Source organism: Gossypium arboreum, chromosome 1, assembly GCF_025698485.1.
Source record: "Gossypium arboreum isolate Shixiya-1 chromosome 1, ASM2569848v2, whole genome shotgun sequence".
Taxonomy (NCBI): Eukaryota; Viridiplantae; Streptophyta; class Magnoliopsida; order Malvales; family Malvaceae; genus Gossypium; species Gossypium arboreum.
Window position 1 is genome coordinate 122100186 of NC_069070.1, and position 19128 is coordinate 122119313.

The 19128-nt window shown below is 27.3% G+C and overlaps 2 protein-coding genes across 2 annotated transcripts; both read left to right on the forward strand.

The window, feature by feature from the left end:
- Positions 1 to 5116: 5116 nt before the first annotated feature.
- LOC108482579 (secretory carrier-associated membrane protein 1-like) lies at positions 5117 to 11280 on the forward strand. Its single transcript, XM_017785708.2, has 12 exons — positions 5117 to 5303; positions 6578 to 6670; positions 6771 to 6833; positions 7497 to 7530; positions 7623 to 7745; positions 8382 to 8444; positions 8534 to 8627; positions 9287 to 9332; positions 9437 to 9504; positions 9962 to 10010; positions 10852 to 10917; positions 11019 to 11280. Exons 1-12 carry the CDS (start codon positions 5250 to 5252, stop codon positions 11103 to 11105), a joined length of 840 nt encoding a protein of 279 aa, XP_017641197.1. The 5' UTR covers positions 5117 to 5249; the 3' UTR covers positions 11106 to 11280.
- Positions 11281 to 14979: 3699 nt separating this feature from the next.
- LOC108482677 (uncharacterized) lies at positions 14980 to 15696 on the forward strand. The gene has a single exon (XM_017785798.2). The coding sequence runs from the start codon at positions 15218 to 15220 to the stop codon at positions 15422 to 15424; it is 207 nt and encodes a 68-aa protein (XP_017641287.1). The 5' UTR covers positions 14980 to 15217; the 3' UTR covers positions 15425 to 15696.
- Positions 15697 to 19128: the final 3432 nt, after the last annotated feature.

Below are 19128 nucleotides of genomic sequence, written 5' to 3' on the forward strand. Positions count from 1 at the left end.
TTGTCCCAGTTTTGATTATAAAACGACATTATTGATCTTGACTTTTCAATAGCCATGTGGAAAACAGGGATTAAAGTGACATAATTATGTTTACTTGTTTTCTTTTTTGTAGATTTAGTGAGAGGATTTGGACATCAATGAAAAGTAACCATTTTGTCTCTGTCGGGAAAAGAAAAATTATAAGTGGTGCTCAAAATTCGACTTCTTTTCCATGTTTTTTCCCTGAATTTAAACAGATATTATTGAATTTAAAACTTTATTACAAAATCTAAAATGGATCTTAATGAATAGAAAGTTGACATAACTGGCAACAAAGGAAATTCAAGAGGAGATGATTGGGATTATCAGCGTTATCGTAGAAATGTGGAGAGCTATTACGGTGGTAGAGGTTGGAATCTTAAGTTGTAGCCTATTAATTAATATTAGTTTGAGTTTGGATTATCGTTTATATTTAAAAATTGATGATGATTCACACCGTAAGAGATGTGGAGAGTCACTAAATTAGAAGGATATTTAAGTTGAGTGTTGGCTATATGGAAATAAATTATCATATGTCTTCTTTTGTTATTGTTGTCTAGCTTTGGTGATAAAATGGGGTATTTATAGAGGGATGTTGGTGATAAACTTAGGGACACTGTTGGAGTCAATGTGAGATGACTGGACAGACGTTGTCAAGCCCGGGAATGTGATATTGTGTGAAACTTTGATGAAAAAATAAATTGCAAGGAATGCAAATCTTACAAGCCATATGAAATTTTTGTGAGGAGAATTTGTAATTTTCTCCTTGCAAAAGTTACATGTTATTGAAATCATAATATAGAGGTTCATATGTCGGGCCGAGTCGAATTTTGGCCAGGATCAAATATGATGTTAATATACTTTATACTTGTTCATGCTCAACCTAACTCAAAATATGGAGCTAAAATTTTGACCAAACTCCCTCATATTTGTAAATAACTAACCCAAGCTCATTTTAAACCCGTTCATATAATTTTTATTTGAATTTTAAAAAAATTATATTAATTTTAATGTAATATTTAATATTTTTTCATTTATTAAAATTTTATATTGCCATCTTAACAATTTTTAAAATATTTACATTATACTATTACATATTAATATAGATTTAGTTTTTATTTGTTATAAAGTATATAATATATAAAAAATAACAAAATATATTATATTATAAATATAGAAAATGGGTCGAGTTAAGTTCGGGCTTTAAATGTTCAAGTCCAACCCATGTTTTAAGCGGACATAAATTTTTTTCTTCAAACCTATTTTTCAGACCTAATATTTTTACCCCCATTGCCCCAAATTTTAGACGAGCCTTCGAGTTTAGGTGGATAACTCGTGTAATGACCTGAAATTCACGGGCACCGGAAAAGTGCGTTATAGGGCCTCCGTCTTAGTGAAATAAGTTCGAAAATAATTATTAAAAATATTTATGAGCCTAGTGGTGTGTCTAATTAGGATCTAATTAAGTGAATTTAGCTTAATTTAGAGTAAGTAATAAAAAGGATTAAATTGAATAAAGGGTAAAAGTTTAATTATAAAGCAATAGAAAATAAAAGGATTAAAATGGCAATTAAGCCATTGACTACATATGAGGTGGCATATTGGTGAAATAAAATCAAAGATTTTTTAGGTTTTATATATTATAATGATTATTATTATGGTTTTATATTAAATTGTTATGATTATTTAATTGATAATATATTATAAATAAATTAAATAGAAGACAATTGTATGGTAATAAAATATACATGTGTAAGAATTGTATGGGTACATTTGTAATTTAAATATTTAATTATTTATAATTTAAGTGTAAAGATATTTGTTAATTAAATAATTAAATTATAAGATTTTTGGTATGAAAAACAAATTAAATAATGACATTTGTAATAATATGAATATATACATTTGTATTATAATTATGTATTTACTTAAATTTTAGGTTAAAGATATTTATTAATTAAATATTAATATTATAAGATTTTTATTTGTTAAATAAATAAAAGAAAGACAAATGGATGGTAATAATAGTGTACAAATGTACAAAGATACATGTATACAAATCTGTTAATTATATTGTTATTAAATTAATAATAATATATATATTAGTTAAATGATAAAATAAATAAGTAAAATAAATGAAATAATAAAAGAATAAAAAGAAAGACAAAAGAAACAAAGAAGAAACAGAACAGAAGCATTTCGAAACAGGGAAAGAAAAGAAAGAAAGAAAAGGGAAAGGAAAAACTAGGGTTTTAAGGTTTGAAGCTTTAAAAGGTAAGTCAATTAAGTCCTTTTCTCTTAATTTTGATGTTTTAGAAGCTTTGAAACAAGATTTTGATGAAATTAAGTTGATAGTTCAAGAGTTCATATATTTCCAAGTAGGGTTCATGTTGGAAAAATTATGGAATTAGGGATTTAATTGAATGAATTCTAAGTTAGAATTGATTAAGGGATTAAATTGTAAACTAGGCTATAAGTTTTATGTTGTAGGGACTAAATTGAAGAAATTTCGAATTTAGGGAAATATGCTGAAAATTTTATAGTTAAATATAAGTTTAGACAAAATTTGAATAGAAAAGAGAGTGAATTGGATTAAGAAAATAATTAAGTTTAGTTAGGATTAAATTGGGAATAAGGTAGGAGTTGTTTAGAAATTTAATTATTTATTATAATTAATGCTGTAAATAATAATGTAAATTACTATTATTTTCAGAGCCAACAAAGAACCTGAAGCATCAAGATCGAAAGGAAAGGAGAAAGTCATCGAGGACTAAAACGGAGAATTACGGTGTGTATTACTATAATTCAAATTTTAATTATTATTGATTGCTGAAATTTTAATTGTTATGTATGGTAAGTAAGACTTGAGGTAAGTATGTGATTATTTGAAAAGTGTATTGATTGAAAAATAAATAAATGGTGACAATTGTATGGTGTTGATGGTATACACTTGTGTGAAAATTAATTTGTATATGAATTAAGATAATAGATATTTGAATTGAATGAGTATTGAAAATTCTTGTGTGAATGAAATTGAAATTAGAAAAAGTAAAATAATACCCTATTAACTTGTCGGACAAGATTCGATACAAATGGCATGCCATTGGATTTGTGATGTGATGAAGAGATTGTAGTTCGTGAGAAGATGTTTCATTATTATATACTTGGTTTATCCGAATAGGCATTTAATGCCTTATTGGTGTGTTTGGGAGGATATATTATACCGGTGTGTTATGGAGGATTTACAATATTCCGTGTGTTTGGGTTGGATATTCGGTGTGTTTGGGTGGAAATCCAGCGTATCATCATAGTCCGAGCTTTGTTAATAGGGTAAATAATTGAAATGAAATTTTGAAAATGAGATTATTTGTTTTAGTACTATTGAAAAGTACGAGAAAGAATGTATGAACTAAATTATGAATTGAGTTAGTATGAGAAAATGAATTATGAATTTAAGATTTATGAAGTAAAATAATTATATATAAAAGTAGTTTAAATAATTATAGAATTTATGGTTGATGTTTGTAATTTATTAATGTTAAATAGTCTTGAGTTATAGTAATACCAATGAGTATATCCATACTCAACAGACGGTTGTTTCCGTATGCAGTTAGTAGAAGTCAAGTGTCCCGCCAAAGATCCGAACAATCCCACTCTAACACAAACTTGGTAATGTATATTTTCTTTTGGGTAAAGGTGGCATGTACATAGGTGTTGTTTAGTCACCTGAATATGTATATTGTTTTGAGTAGTGAAGGATGAATTATAAAATTTAGATGGTTAAATGAAATGGTAAGGAAAGTACATGATATTTTGATACATGAACATTAAGTTGTTAAATGAATGAAGTTTTTAATCAATTTTGAATGATGCTATGATAGTTATTAAATTAAAATTTTGTTAATAATATAAATATTAGTATATGAATGTGAAATATTGGTGTTGGTTGTTTTGGTTTGAATTTGCAGGAGGTTTAGGTAAAATAAGCGAAATGTCTTTGCCAAATTTTTATAAAAAAAAAAAAATTAGAATACTCGAACAAGTCCCATTCTACTTTTAATACGTGTTTGAACTTCGAGAGTTCAAGATAGGGACTTAATTATTATATTATACTATGAAAGTTATATTAATTGTAAATTATTCGTAAGTTGTCTGATATGTCTGGTAATGCCTCATAACCTCGTTCCGGCGACGGTTTGGGGTTAGGGGGTGTTACAATTGTTCATGAACAGGTCTGTATGCATAATGAGCTCGTCATTTAACGTGATGGGATCACTTTTTGAAGACAAAAAATCTACCATATATCTAAAAACCAGATGTGCTCATGGGCTAGGCCACTTGGCCCATCCCGAAGGCTCGCCTGAAAAGTGGGAGGATTTAGACAAAAATATAGGCCCGAAAAATAGGCCTGCCTCATGTAAGACATTTTTACTAGAGCCGGACCCAATCTAGATTTACTAAATGACAAAAAAAATATTTTTTTTGTCATTTTAATGACATTTTCTTCTTGTTTTCTCCCTATTTTGCTACCACTCCATTATTACGTTGCTACTATTTTGTTGTTATTGTTTGAATATTGTATAACACTTGTTTTATTGTTAATTTTGTTATTGTTTTAGAGATATTTTCTTGTTAAGTTGCATCTATCTTAGTATTATTTAAGTATACATATTTTTAAAATTTTATTTTTAATTTGTTCGAAAATATTTATTTTAATGATTTTAGTATTTTTATGTATTATATATATTTAAAAATTATGTAAAAATAATATAATATAATATAAAAAATTAATATGGGAGGGCCAGATTGGGCTCGGGTTTTAGCATTTTTATTTGAGCTGGGCTTGTACAATTTTTAGGCCAAATTTTTAGGTTGCCCCCAACTCTAGCAAACGAGCCTAAATTTTTGCTTGATCCTGGCCCGGCCCAGCCCATGATCACCTCTACTGAAAACCACCATATTTTTTTAAAATAATAATTTAATTTACTATATTTTTATAATAAAATACTAATTGGGCCTAAATATGACGTGAATAAGCTAACCAAGCCCATTATCAACTCTTATTTAAACCTCAGCCGCGGCCCGCCAATTTCTCCCTCGTTATATATTTTTCCTTCCATATTTTCTCTTCAAACAAACAGTCTCCATTTCCAAAAATAATCCAAATCCAATAAATTACTCTCTCATTTTCACATCATTTTCAGTGTTAGTAATTTCATCTTCGTGATTCCATGAATCGTTTCGATTCTAGCCCTTTCGATGAGGATGAGGTGAATCCTTTCTCGGTAAGTTCGTTCTGTACTCACGTTTTTTTTACGTATCCGTACCTGATTTTTCCATAAACGGAAAATACCTTTGATGTGGATTTGAATTCTTGAATTTCTGTTTCCTTTTTTTTTTTTGGCGATGTTTTCGTTGATTCGGGTCATTGATCGGCTTAATTATTAGATCTGTTTCATTGCCGATACCAGTGACGTGCCTTCCATAATGTAGCTTTAGTAACAATGTTGATTTTGAATTATTATTATTATTATTATTGCATTTCTTGACAAATGAGAAGCTATGAATTGAAAGAAACTGAATATTAGATACCAATATTGTCATCTTATGAGATGTATCTTTTTAAACATAGACAAGATCATTTGAATTTAGGACTGGTTTTTTTTCTTACGATTGTCACTTTTTTTTAGATATATAGCTTTTAAAACTTTGACAAGTTAATATGAATTTAAAAAATAAGAACAAGAAGATAAATGATTATCATGGTATATGGCTTCTTCTTTTGTTTTCCCCCTGGTGAATACTGTGTAGTGTGTACTTGTTCCCATTAGCTTATACCTTGCTTTCATTGTGAAATATTTATATCTGCTAATGTTTCTTGCACTGTAATTATTTGACTGTGTCTATTGTGACTTGCTTACCTTTTTTATCCATGTATGCAGTTTTGCATACAAGTTTCTTTCGGTAAAATTCTCTTTCCTGTCCATCTCAATTTTGATATTGAGCAAATTGGTCCCTCTTAAAAAAATCAGAGCAATTTTATCTCTATCAGTTTAGAAAGTAAGCAACTAAGGATAATTAATCACTAAGTTAATAATTTCTTGTTAATTTTACATCATTTTGCTTGATATAATAATAAATTTAGCCATTGATGTTTACATGTTTTTCAAATTGGTCTTGATTTAAAAAAAAATCCAACAAATTTGGCCTCCACATTTAAACAAAATGGTGTGGGCTAATTTGTTAAATCAAGACCAAATTAATAGAATGAGTAAACTTTGAGAGTTAAATTTGTTATTATACCAATTAAAATGTCGTACAATTGACAGAAGACATTAATGTAATAATTAATTGTCCCTAGTTGGTTAATTTTAAAATTGACAGGGATTAAATTGCTCCGATTTTTTAGAGGGACTAATTTGCTCAATATCAAAATTATGGGGGCTAAAAAAGTCATTTTATCATTTTTTTCTGCTTGCATAATATAGTGACTCTTGCAAGTGCTAGCTATCTTGATTGTTTTGCTTTTATTTTTTTATTTTTTTATTATTTAAATTAGAATCAAGGTACTGCTTCATCAAGGCTTTCACCACTTCCTCCTGAACCATATGACCGTGGTGCAACGATAGATATTCCTCGTGATTCTGTCAAGGTAATCTTAAAACTTTCTAGGTATTCAATTGTCTACGATGCATGGCTCTAAACATTAAGTAAAAGACTCCTTTCTGTCATTTTTGTCTAATCAATCGTAGAGTTTAAAAGAAAAGGAGAAGGAACTTCAAGCAAGAGAGGCTGAACTGAGAAGGCGAGAACAGGTGATTTGTTGTTGCTTGTTTGTACTTGAGCAAGGTACTTCCAGTTCATTGTTTGAGGTTTTCAGTGTCAATGTTGATATGTTCCTCCTTTCATATTGCAGTTTCAATTTTATATATTTGCAAAACAATCAAATTACTGGCATCTTGGCATTAAAAATCAAAATCATGTTTTTCAGTATCAAATTTTACTCGATACTTTAGTTTATTCCTAATGCTTGTAGAATATATTTGGTTCTGAACTATTTTCCTTTTAATTTTGAATAAATTCTATAGCAATTCTTAAATGTGAATTTAGAAATCAATCTATGTAAGTTTCATTTATCATTGTAGTAAAAATACATTTTAAACTAGATTAAAAATTTTGACCCAAATCAAAAGTTAAATTTTTTGCTCTTGCTTTCGGTTGAAACTACTTTCATATCTTTATTAAAGAAGTTCAACATATCATATTTAAAATAAATATTTTATTGCCTGTAAAAAAAATAAACATTTTATTTTTTTAAAAAACACTTTTTTGATAACAATAATAAATCGTCAAAAATTTCAAATGCTTCTTTTTAGATGCATTTAAACTTTGATGATAAATTGGTGCGTAGAGTGATTTCACAATTCCATCTAAAATAAAATTTCCTCATACTGAGTGTTATCTTTAATATTATGCAGGAATTGAAAAGAAAGGAAGATGCAATCGCACGATGTAGGTTTTTATTTTGTTTATTATAGATGAGTTAACGAGCTTCAGATACCAATCTGATTTTGCAATATATTCCTTTGTCTTCTCCTTGGCAGCTGGAATAATCATAGAGGACAAAAATTGGCCACCATTTTATCCTATTATTCATCATAACATTGCAAAAGAAATACCAATCCACCTTCAAAATGTGCAGTATGTTGCTTTCTCAACATTGTTAGGTGAGTTAAGATCAAGGCCATTTTACTTATTTTTTAAGTGTGTCCCTGTTTGGATTGTGCTATTAGTTCAGTTTCTCTTTCTCTGCTCTATTTATTTCTCTCATATCTTGAAAATGTCTGAAAGCTATATTGTTATGGTGCTCTACTTTTGAGTTATAAGTGGGTAAAAAGACCTCTTCAGTTACTATCAATTTCAAAATTGAGCAAATTGACCATTTAAAAAAATTAAAGTAATTTAATTCTGTCAATTTTGAAAGTGAATAACTAAGGACAATTAATTATAACATTAATATTTTTCATCAATTGTACATAATTTTGATTGGTATAATAATAAATTTAGCTCTAAAAGTTTACACATTTTTATCAATTTGTTATAATTTAATAAATTTATCGTGCAACATCCATATAAATGTGTAAATGTTAAGGTTGAATTTATTATTATACCAATTAAAATTATGTACAATTAAAAAAGATATTAACATTGTGATTAGTTATTCTTACTTACTCACTTTCAAATTAATAAAATTAAATTACTTCAATTTTTTAAAAATACTAATTTATTTGATTTAAAAATTGAGAGACACCGTAAAGGAACTTTTACCTTATAAGTCTCTAAATTTATTTGTATGTTGACAGGTTTGGTTGCATGTCTTGCATGGAACATAATAGCTGTCACTGCCGCCTGGATCAAATGTGAAGGTGGATTTCAAAAGTTATTAATTTTAGTACTTTAAAATTACTGTTCATTTGGTGTACTTACTCATATTAGGAATGTATATTCATTCCAGGTCCAGCAATTTGGTTTCTTGCCATCATTTATTTGTTATGTGGGGTTCCTGGTGCCTATTATTTGTGGTATCGCCCTCTTTATCGTGCCATGAGGTACTACTTTTTGGTTATTCTATATTTATTTTACATTCAAGCTGTCTATTTACGTTAAAAGTTAAAGCAAGGCCAAATCTCTAGTGGTCATAGATTTCAAACTTAAAATTTTTTAAATATTTAATCTCTTTACTTTTTTAATTTAAAATTGTTAATTCTTTTTAAATTTATTATTATAATATTTTAAAATTAAAATATGTCATAAATCTATGTATTCTTTACAAATTTAAAATTTTATTTTTATACTTATATTTTTAGAATTTTTTTGTTAATTTTATTGGTGTGGCATTTTAAAATTAAAAAGAAATAATCACCCTGTAGTTATTTTACTAAAAAATAATACTATTATAATAAATCTAAATTTAACAATAAATTTTATAATGTTAACAATGGAACTTAAATTTTAAAATATAAAAATTAATAGATTAATTTTAAATTTAAGAAGAGTACATAAACTTCTAATATATTATAACTCAAAAAACACTATAATTATGTATCAAACGAATAAAATAACATTGTGAGCTGAATTTTAACTGTTGTTATATAGTTATTTTCCTGTTCCCACACAGTATCTCAACCATGCACCACCGAAATTCAGCTTCAACAATGTAGCTGAGTTTGAACTGTTCTTATATAGTTATATTCCTGTTCCTTTACAGGACTGATAGTGCATTAAAGTTCGGATGGTTTTTCATATTTTACATTGTAAGCTTACTGCTTTCTCACTGTAATTTTCTTTTTCTTTTAGTAATCAAAGATATATCGGAAAGCTCCTCATTAATTTCTAACTCTTCTTATCTACCTTGTAGTTGCATATCTTCTTTTGCATCTTTGCTACAATTGCTCCTCCATTTCTTTTCAAGGGAAAGTCTATTGCGTAAGTCTATTTGATTTTATCATTCAAGTAGTACAATTTTAGTATTGATAAATGTATCATGGAGGCTTTTGTAATAGGAATTTTTATTTTTTTATTCAAAAAGTGAGTAAAACAATCATTATACATTAGATTAAAGAGTAAATTGATCATTCTGTTAAAAATTTTATTCATTTATATTGTTAAAATTTGATCTTTGCATATCGACACGAGGTATATGTGGCACTCATGGTGTAATTGTCTGATTACTCTATCAATCATGACAATTTTTAATTGTAAAATAAATAAAAAATTTAACTTAAAGATTTTAATTTAATATACAGAAATTAATTTGTTTTTTTATAAAAAGAATAAATTACAATCTAAATCTTAATACAAGACTCGAACGTACTCTTACCTTGTATTTGATTGTTTGTAGTAATATTTTACTGATGTCTTTATGGCGTAATTCTTTATACAGAGGTATTTTGCCTGCAATAGATCTTTTCGGCATTGATGCTGCGGTAGGGGTAAGTTTCTTGCCATTACAATGCTATAATTTACTTCACGGGAACCTGATTTTACTATGTATCCTCCTATAGAATTATACTAAAACAATGTCAAATTCTGCTATTAATCACTATATTATGCTTACAGTATGGATTTAGTCCTTATACTTTAGTTTGGTCAATTTTAATGTTTGTTCTTTTAAGTGGGTCAATATTTTTTGATACAATGCCTACTATTCATATATTGCTCCCTCCAAACCCTTAAATTGGAGAGAAAAACACGTTGAAGTGTGCTTAAATCGACGTTTTTGTTGTTGTAATATAACTAAGGTTCAATTAATTGAACCCGTTAACTTTAATTTCTATACTTTTTCAAAATTTCAAATTTCATTATTGACCCAAATTGTAACTATTAAACTCAATGAAGTCAAATTCGATATTAGTCTTGTACTATAAGTAAGTTATTGATTTAGTCTTAGTTCTTCAATTTGATTATTTTTAATCTCTATACTTTTGAATTTTGAAATTTAAATTATAACTCAAACCATTAAATTCAATTTTTAAATATATTACTTGAATTAGGAAGTTGATATGATGTTACGCATATAATAAAATTAATGTTGTATAAAATTTTGAAATAACATAATTTAATTAATGGTATAATTGTTACAATTTGAGTTTGGACTAAAATTTTAATTTTAAAAAGAATAGAAACTAAGAATCACCAAATATACAATGACTAAAACCAAAACTTATGCATAATATAAGGACTAATACTAGAATTTGACCTTTGCATGTTTATCCTTCATTAATCATCACATCTCTGTAAAATGCTTGACATGTTCATGCTTTCGACTTGCAGATATTCTACTTTATCGGCTGTGCATTCTTTTTCGTCGAATCATTGCTCAGTCTGTGGGTTATTCAGGTTCAGTAGCCCCCCACCCCCCTCTTCTTTCGTCATCTTTTCCTTTAAAACTACACCTCTTCTTCGCTTATTCACTCGGTTTTCTCTTTCAAATCCCGCAGCAAGTTTACATGTATTTCCGAGGTAGCGGTAAAGCTGCTGAATTAAAGCGCGAGGCTGTAACGAATTCCATGATGGCAGCACTATGATTCCGATTACAGGTCGACTCAAATCTTTTTCCCCTACCTTTCGTTCATTCTTTTTTTCGTTTCTTGCCTATATTCATTTTCATTGATATGTTCTTTGAACATAATATTTTCTCAATGCATTAATATTGCTTTTTGTCCATATTTAATGTCTATATATATATATATATATATGAATCATATATATGCTTGATCTCTGCTTCTCTCCATAGGATTTGTAGAATTGTAGTGTTATATTACACAAATTTTAGAAAAAAATTTTGAGAGTTAGGAGTTATTTGATAAGTGGTTGAAAAATTAAATCAATTAAAATTAATATTTTAATGATTTATTTTTAAAATATGTTTGATAATCTAAAAATAATAATTTGATAGAATTTTTCTATAAAGTAGTTTGAAAATGATAATATAAGTAGACTTAATGTAAAATTTTTCAAAATTTTATTTTATTTATTTTAATATTATATTATCTTATAAAAACTTAACAATTAAAATTTAATTTTTTAAATAAAGTGAAATATTTAAAACTAAGAATAAAATATAGAATATAATTTTTATAATTTAAAATCTATATTTATCAAATAAAGTAATTATATTTCATAATTAATTTTAAATAAAATTTTAATTTTATCACGTAAATTTAGTACTTAAATTTTTAATATTTATTTTTGAATTTATCAAACAACTTAATTTTTTTGGATTGTAAAATTGAATAAAATTAGTAAGTTGCAAGATGATTTGTATGATGAAAGAAATAATATATTTGATAATTGAATTTTAAGGTCTAAATGTATGTGAAAAGAAATTAATTTACTATATATCAAATATGTCACATTTAAGTGGACTAAATTCAGTTCAAATGAAACTTATTCAAGGCCCAAATTACTATGACAGTTGAAACCAATTCTATCAATTAGTATGTATCGTTTAAATTTTAAATTAGTATCTAATGAGTTATGTTTGATTTTATTTTGTTTTGATCATTTTGAGGTGTATCGTTTCATTTCAGCTAAAATTAACTTATAATAGGTATATTAGCTCATATAGACTCATCTAATATTTAATATTTTAAAATATTTTTTAATTTTTTATCTTAATTATTTTTGTGTTTATAATTACATCAAACTTTCTATAATTATGATAAACAATAAATAGCTAATGAAACATGTGGGAGCGTTCCTTTTTCTTCTTCTTCTTTTTTCTTTTCTCAAGTACTCTTCCAAAAATGTGTGAACATGTGAATAAAAATTTGTGCTACCATTGAAAATATATACATATATTCTAGAAATATCCATTATGCATTAATACATTATTAATTCAACACCCTTGCATTACATCACTAAATTAATAACATCCCTTGAATAATCTAACACAAATAGAACTATCAGGGTATCAGGGTAGTTGAATGTTGATAGTTGAGATATGTGAGATTCACATTTTAAATTATGGACATTTGGCATTTAGCTTTACCTCTTCATTTATTTTTCTTGGTCCAAGATTTGTAAATACTTATCAATTTGTCAATTTTTTTTAATTTCAATGATCTAAGTATAAGACATTAATTCTCTCTATATATGCATGTATTATCAATTATCCAATAACCATTACAAAATTATAGTCAACAATTGTTTCCTATTGTGTTTTTACATTACACAATGTTGATGTCATGGTTATGGAAAATTCATCTATTTTCAGATTTATTTAAAGGCTATTCTAGAAAAATATTTGAGTTTTCTTTTTAATAAATATGATTATATTGTATAATTTGAATAGAAGTTATATACATCAACGAGTGATAATTAAAGTCAGGTTTTAAATTTGAATATTGTGAATGAAAAAACTAGCATTGAGCGAGCTTTACTCTTATTTAGTGATTTGATTCAACTCCACCTTAGATTTAATTAGGATCCAATGTGACTATCTTCTGCCAGAAAAATCTAGATCCAAAATGATGATATATATTGATTTGACGCAACTATTTCATATAATTTTTTTTAAATATATTACTATTACAAAGTTAAATATTTGCTTATAAATCAAATTTTCAATGGATAAATTATACTTAAGGTCACTAAACTATTAGTAAATTTACGTTTTGATCACTCAACTTCAAAAGGTTGCAAAATGGTCACTAAACTATTTAAAATTTTCGTTTAATTTGCCTAACTATTTGAAAGTTTTTAGTTAATTCGTTGAGCTATTAAGGTTTTTTTTTTTAATTTAGCTAGCAAGTTTCAAGCGATAATTTAACGATTGGTATGGTGGATCAATACCCATTGACTAGTAGAAGAACATACTTTAAATCTAAGTCGATCTGAAGGTCAATGTCCCAAACAACAACAACTCTAATAGTACAATGACTTAAATAAAAACTTCTGAACAATTCAGTGACCAAAATGTAAAAATACTAATAGTTTAATAAGCTTAAGTGTAGTTTACCCAATTTTAATTTTCAGCCTTTTAAAATAAAATAAAATAAAATTTCTTGATTTTGTCCAACATGAACCGAACTTATAAAAAATTCCAAAAAGTATAGTTGAATGCTTATATTATCCAACTTGACCTATTATGTTTGCATGTAGACATATTCAACTTAACGTGGCCTCAATTAAATTTGTCAATGTCAAGAAATCAAACTTGTATTTGTCTGGTTACATAAGCCTAATTAATTTCGAATAGAAAACTTTAGACAAGTTTTACACATTTGGCTGGCGATTTTCCTTTTGTCTGTCGACTTTTGCTTATCCTATTTTTAGAAAAAAAAAATTATAGGACTAAATTGAAAAAATAAAAAAATTACAACATCCGCGGCGTAATTAAACCTTCTCTAAAAAGTGAAACGGTGGAATCAACTACTTATTAGTTATATAGATATCCTGTCTTTTCCTATTCTGTCAACATATAGGGACCATATCCAGCTACTGCTTTACACGTGTCAGAAACCCACATGGCCCATTTTTCTCACTTAAACTTCGAACAACTCTTTGAACTTGTATTAATGTAATAAAAAGCTAGATGAATTATTCAATGACGAAAAAATAGTGTTATAAAAGTTTCTCTGCAATTTAAAATTATTTCTCTCTACAACTTAATTCGAATTCGGATTTAATCACAATTCATTAAATTTTAAATTTCCTCTATGATCCGTAAATTAATAATGAAATTATAAATATAATATACTCAACATATTTTTTTATTTTAAAACTCATTCTTAATATTGAGGTACTGAGTTTTATACTATTATACAGGTTTTGATTGTTTATGCTTTGTATTGATCTGAGTTTTTTATAGTTGCTCAAATATGTATTTATATTTTTAGATTATATTTTTAATATATAATTTTTATTTTTATTAATTTTATTTATTTGTTGATTAATCGATAGTTTAACTATACAAATCAATTGAATCGAAATAAACATTAAAACATTGGTAAAACTTCTTTTGAACACTAATCTCATTAAAAGTTCTTATCATAATTACTTTTTTGATATAATGTCTAAAACTTTAAGAAGAATAATACACTTCAGCACATTTAAAGCTACGTCCTCCTACATTAGCAAAAATACAGATATCAATCGAGCTAATTCTCAGTCGGCTTGGTAAAACTTTTTTAACTAATCTCTTTCCTTATTTAATCAATTAACCTTAAAAAATAGTTATTAAACAATGTTATTTATTATTCACATACTTTCAGCTTGAGTTTTTCCAACTCAAAATGATTTTTTTAGGTTGAAATCAAAGTATTTATTGTATATAACAATGATTAATTCTCTCGTTACTGATACTTTTTAAAGAGATAAACAATTAATCATCAATTTTCTCGCTACTAATGCTTTCCAAAGATACCAGAGGAGCAACCATGGTTGAATCCAATATAATTATTAGATATAGAAAAGTATCTTAAAAAAAAATTTTCACCCATATACCAAAGTTGCTCGACTTTTAACCCTCAAACATAAATATATATACAACTGAGCCCTTTCTTTCAATCTTTATCTTTAAAAAACCAAACTCCAACAAGTCCTGAAGAGTGTTGTTTTTTTTTCTTTTTCTAAGTTCCAACTGTTATTCAAAGCACACGGAGTTTTTCATTCACTGAAAAAAAAAAAAAAAGCCATGGTGTTCTTTTGTTTCCTCGTTGATCAGACAAAGAAAGTGAGCACTACTAAGCCGGCGGCGGGGATTTGTTCACGGTGTGGCGGAGGAGCACGTGTCGCCGATATGAAAACCTCCACCAGATTTTGTTACGTCCCGTTTTACAAGAAATCTTGGAGAGCCATTATTTGTACATTTTGTGGAGCGATCCTTCGATCTTATCGTTAATTTCATATAAGTCCCTTAATCTCACTGTATCCCCTCCCTTTTTGCTCCTTTTTTTTTTTTTGGTTCATCTTCTTCTTTGGGGAAAAAAATCTAACAGTTTAAGCTTTAATTGGAGATGTTCATAAATGTCTATGAACACTTTTTTAACTTATTTATTTCAATGAATTATTTCCTCCTTTAGCTTATCTAATGTATTCCTTTTTTGGTGATCTTTAAAGATCAGCTTTAAAAAAATGGTGGATATGATAAGTTAATTTCTTTATTATCTCTAATGTCGGTTTTACAGTTCATGAAAATTAATATTCTCGAGATCTCATAGTTATTCTTTCTATTAAAATCATTTTCAGGGTTTGAATGTATATCTCCGAAAATATAATGTGCCTTAATATTGCAATAAACATAGGTTACGATGAGTTAAATGATAATGAAGGATGGGTTTGTTATAAATTTGTGAATTATAATACGAAGATTAATTAATACTTAAAATCTAGGTTAAATTCTGTTATATAAGTTCATGATGAGTTATGTATAAGTGGTGGATTTTATTTTTATATTTTAATTTGATTATTTTTAATTAATGTATTTTTCGAATTTTGTAATTTTAATCTTGATCAAATAATAGTTATTAAATTCATTAAGTTTATTATTTTCAAAATCTGTGCTTTAAATGTATTATCACATGTGTAATGTCGTTATTTTTATGTAAAAAACCCTAATTAATGGATTTAACATCTCTTGTTTGTGCCGAGGCTGGAAATGAACATGAATTAAATTTATAATTTTATATTTTTATGCATAGTAAAAGACTAATAATAGAATTTCACCAATTCATATATATATATATATATATATATATATATATATTCAAATAAACCACACGAGTTAAGTGAGATGGTAAGGATCTCACTTATCTTAATAGTGGTCGAGGATTCGATCTTCGTCCTGAGTATGAAGCAGCTTTAAAACTTGTGGTCAACATCTAACTATTAATAAGCTTACAGAATACATAGAATTAGTTACTGAGCTCGCTTTGGTAGATAAAACTATCAGCATGGTGCATTATTTGCAACAATAATGATGTTAAACGGTTTTAGCTATGATGAGTTAATTTTACATTAATTTTAGCAACTACCATCTATGCTATTAGTAGGTAACATTTGTTGTTGTGTTGGATTTGCAATTTCGTCATATTTCAATTCATATACTATATATATATATATATATTTATGTAATTGACCAAATAAAATATCAACAAAAAACATTAAATTGCTATTAATAGTGTATTATGTGTAAACTACGAATTTAGTTTATATTTTTTAATTTAATTTTTTATCTTTATATTTTCAAGTTTTAAAATTTTAATATTGATTCAAACGAACCGTCGTTCAATTCATTAACTAAAACAACATAATTTTTGTGGATCATCATGTAGAAATAACAAACCGACATGATATTACATATGTAACAACATGTTTGTCACAAAAAAATAGAAAAACATAATTTAATTTGACAAATTTAACTCCTATCATTTGATCAATATTAAAATTTTGAAAAGTATAAAGACTAAATAAATTAGAGTGAAAGGATTAAATTTATAATTTACACATAAACAGGGACTAATAGCAATTTTGACCATTTTAACCTAACCCTTTTCATCTCAAAATTTTATTTTTTCCTAGCTGTTGAAGCAGTAAATATAGCAATTAAAGCTGTAGAAAATTAAATATGGTGCAGGAGAAAAGCAACAGAAATAATTAAATATGTATATATAAGAAAAAATCAAAAATAATAAAATAATAAAATCTATATAGTACGAAATGGAAATAAATACGTTAAATTTAAGTGAGGAGGAAAAAAGTACATCGATGTATGTTGAAATATACAGCTAATGACAGTGCCACAATGTGTAATTTACAGCTTTCACATCATTTATTGGGATGGCTTTGGGCAACCTCTCCCCATTTATTTGGCTTGTATGTCCTAGGTGAATCCTTAACCATTAAAGTATATTTTTATCATTTATTTAATTTATGATTTCACCATTTTTAAAAGGAATAAATGAATTTATTTTCCATTTTTTAAAGGGTTAAAAGGGAAATTTTACCATATATTAATTTAAATTTTCATTTTAAGAAGGGATTAAATTGAATGTTTTTCCTTTTGGGTATTGGCTGCCTTTCCCTCAAATTCGCTTTTGCTTAAGGGTCCCTTTAGATGGACGGTGTGTTTACATATTAGTGTAAAAACAGTGTTGGCAGTAAGATTGAATACTGTAGTGTGAGACAAAAAAAAAAATTTAAACGCACCGCACTGAAGGTAACACACATCCAAAAGGGTCCTAAGTCGATACTTGGCATAAATCATTGACATTTGCAAGTAATATTGATGCGAAAAGGCCGCTTACTTAGCCTTAGCTTCGGTTGAGATGAAAACATCGTTGCTAACTCAAATCAATATGTGAGAAAACCTAGAAAAAATAAGAAAAAAGATAGTCATCATGAAAACACCAAAGACCACAGCCATCAAAATAAACCTCAAGCCAAAATCTTTTTTTTTTTTTTAAATAAATCATCTCGTTTTCATCCATGATTAATGATAGACTTATCCATAAATTAAATTATTCGCTTGAAATATGAGGGGTTATATAAAATAAAGCCCAAAAAATAAACTTCAGGCTTATTTTTTATTCGGGCTAAATCTTGAGTCAAATTTTAGCCCGAAGCGCAGCCCATTCACAACTTACATTTCAAGAGTGTTGCGGCTCATACCGTCAAGTGTTTGATTTCAACCTTTTATTAGTGTTTGTATTTTAACCTTTATTATTTTCATAGTAAATAAATGAAGATGTGTGCTTAGTTTTTTTCTTTGTAATCAATGTATAAATTGCCTGCTTTAAAAACAGGCTGGACGCAAGCAAAGAAAATATCTATAGACACTTTGTCTAGGTTCGATTTGACCTACGGACAAATCTAATCAATGGACGGGACAACAAGGGCAGCAAAAGTGGGTGGTGGTCGACTTTCCGACATGTTGGGCCACCAAAGCATCATCGATGCAATGAAAAACAATTTCTAATGAACCCGCATCATGGATCCATGTGCGAGATAACAAAATTCGAAAAAGGAAGGTATGAAAAATACCTTCAATCAATTTGAGTAGACGAAATAGAGCCTGATAGGAAGTTCTCGATGCAAAGGTTGAATTGCAATTACAACTTTTCACTCCAACCTCTATAGTATCCACCCGATGGATATAAACGTGATTACAATTTGATCCAGGATTTTTAAATATGCTTCATTCCACATTTGAGTTGGAATTTAGTGCTTAAGCTAATAACGAACCTTATAGATAAAAGATTAAGTCTCAAAAAGACCATTGAATCAATTATCAAGCAATCTCAAGTATGCATCTCTCCAACCCCAATTTCAAGATCAAACCTACATGACCCTCGAATCATAGACTATATAACTAAATTTTATAAATAAAGTTCTTCCAATTTTACATTTCTTATTTTCAACTCAAATTTTTTGGTGTATATGCACAAATGGAATTACGGTTACAATCAATGTTTCATGTGACATTAAACTATTATAATGTATAAATAAATAGACTAATAATCAAAATATATTTCACTTAAATTAAAATGATATCTAAACAAAACCTACACCTAATAAAAATTAAATCATAATAAAATATAAATTAAA

Coding starts and splice junctions, on each gene's coding strand:
- LOC108482579 (XM_017785708.2), top strand. CDS start 5,250: ATGAATCGTTTCGATTCTAGCCCTTTCGATGAGGATGAGGTGAATCCT. Junction 6,671..6,770: donor TTCCTCGTGATTCTGTCAAG/GTAATCTTAAAA, acceptor AATCAATCGTAG/AGTTTAAAAGAAAAGGAGAA. Junction 6,834..7,496: donor AACTGAGAAGGCGAGAACAG/GTGATTTGTTGT, acceptor AATATTATGCAG/GAATTGAAAAGAAAGGAAGA.
- LOC108482677 (XM_017785798.2), top strand. CDS start 15,218: ATGGTGTTCTTTTGTTTCCTCGTTGATCAGACAAAGAAAGTGAGCACT.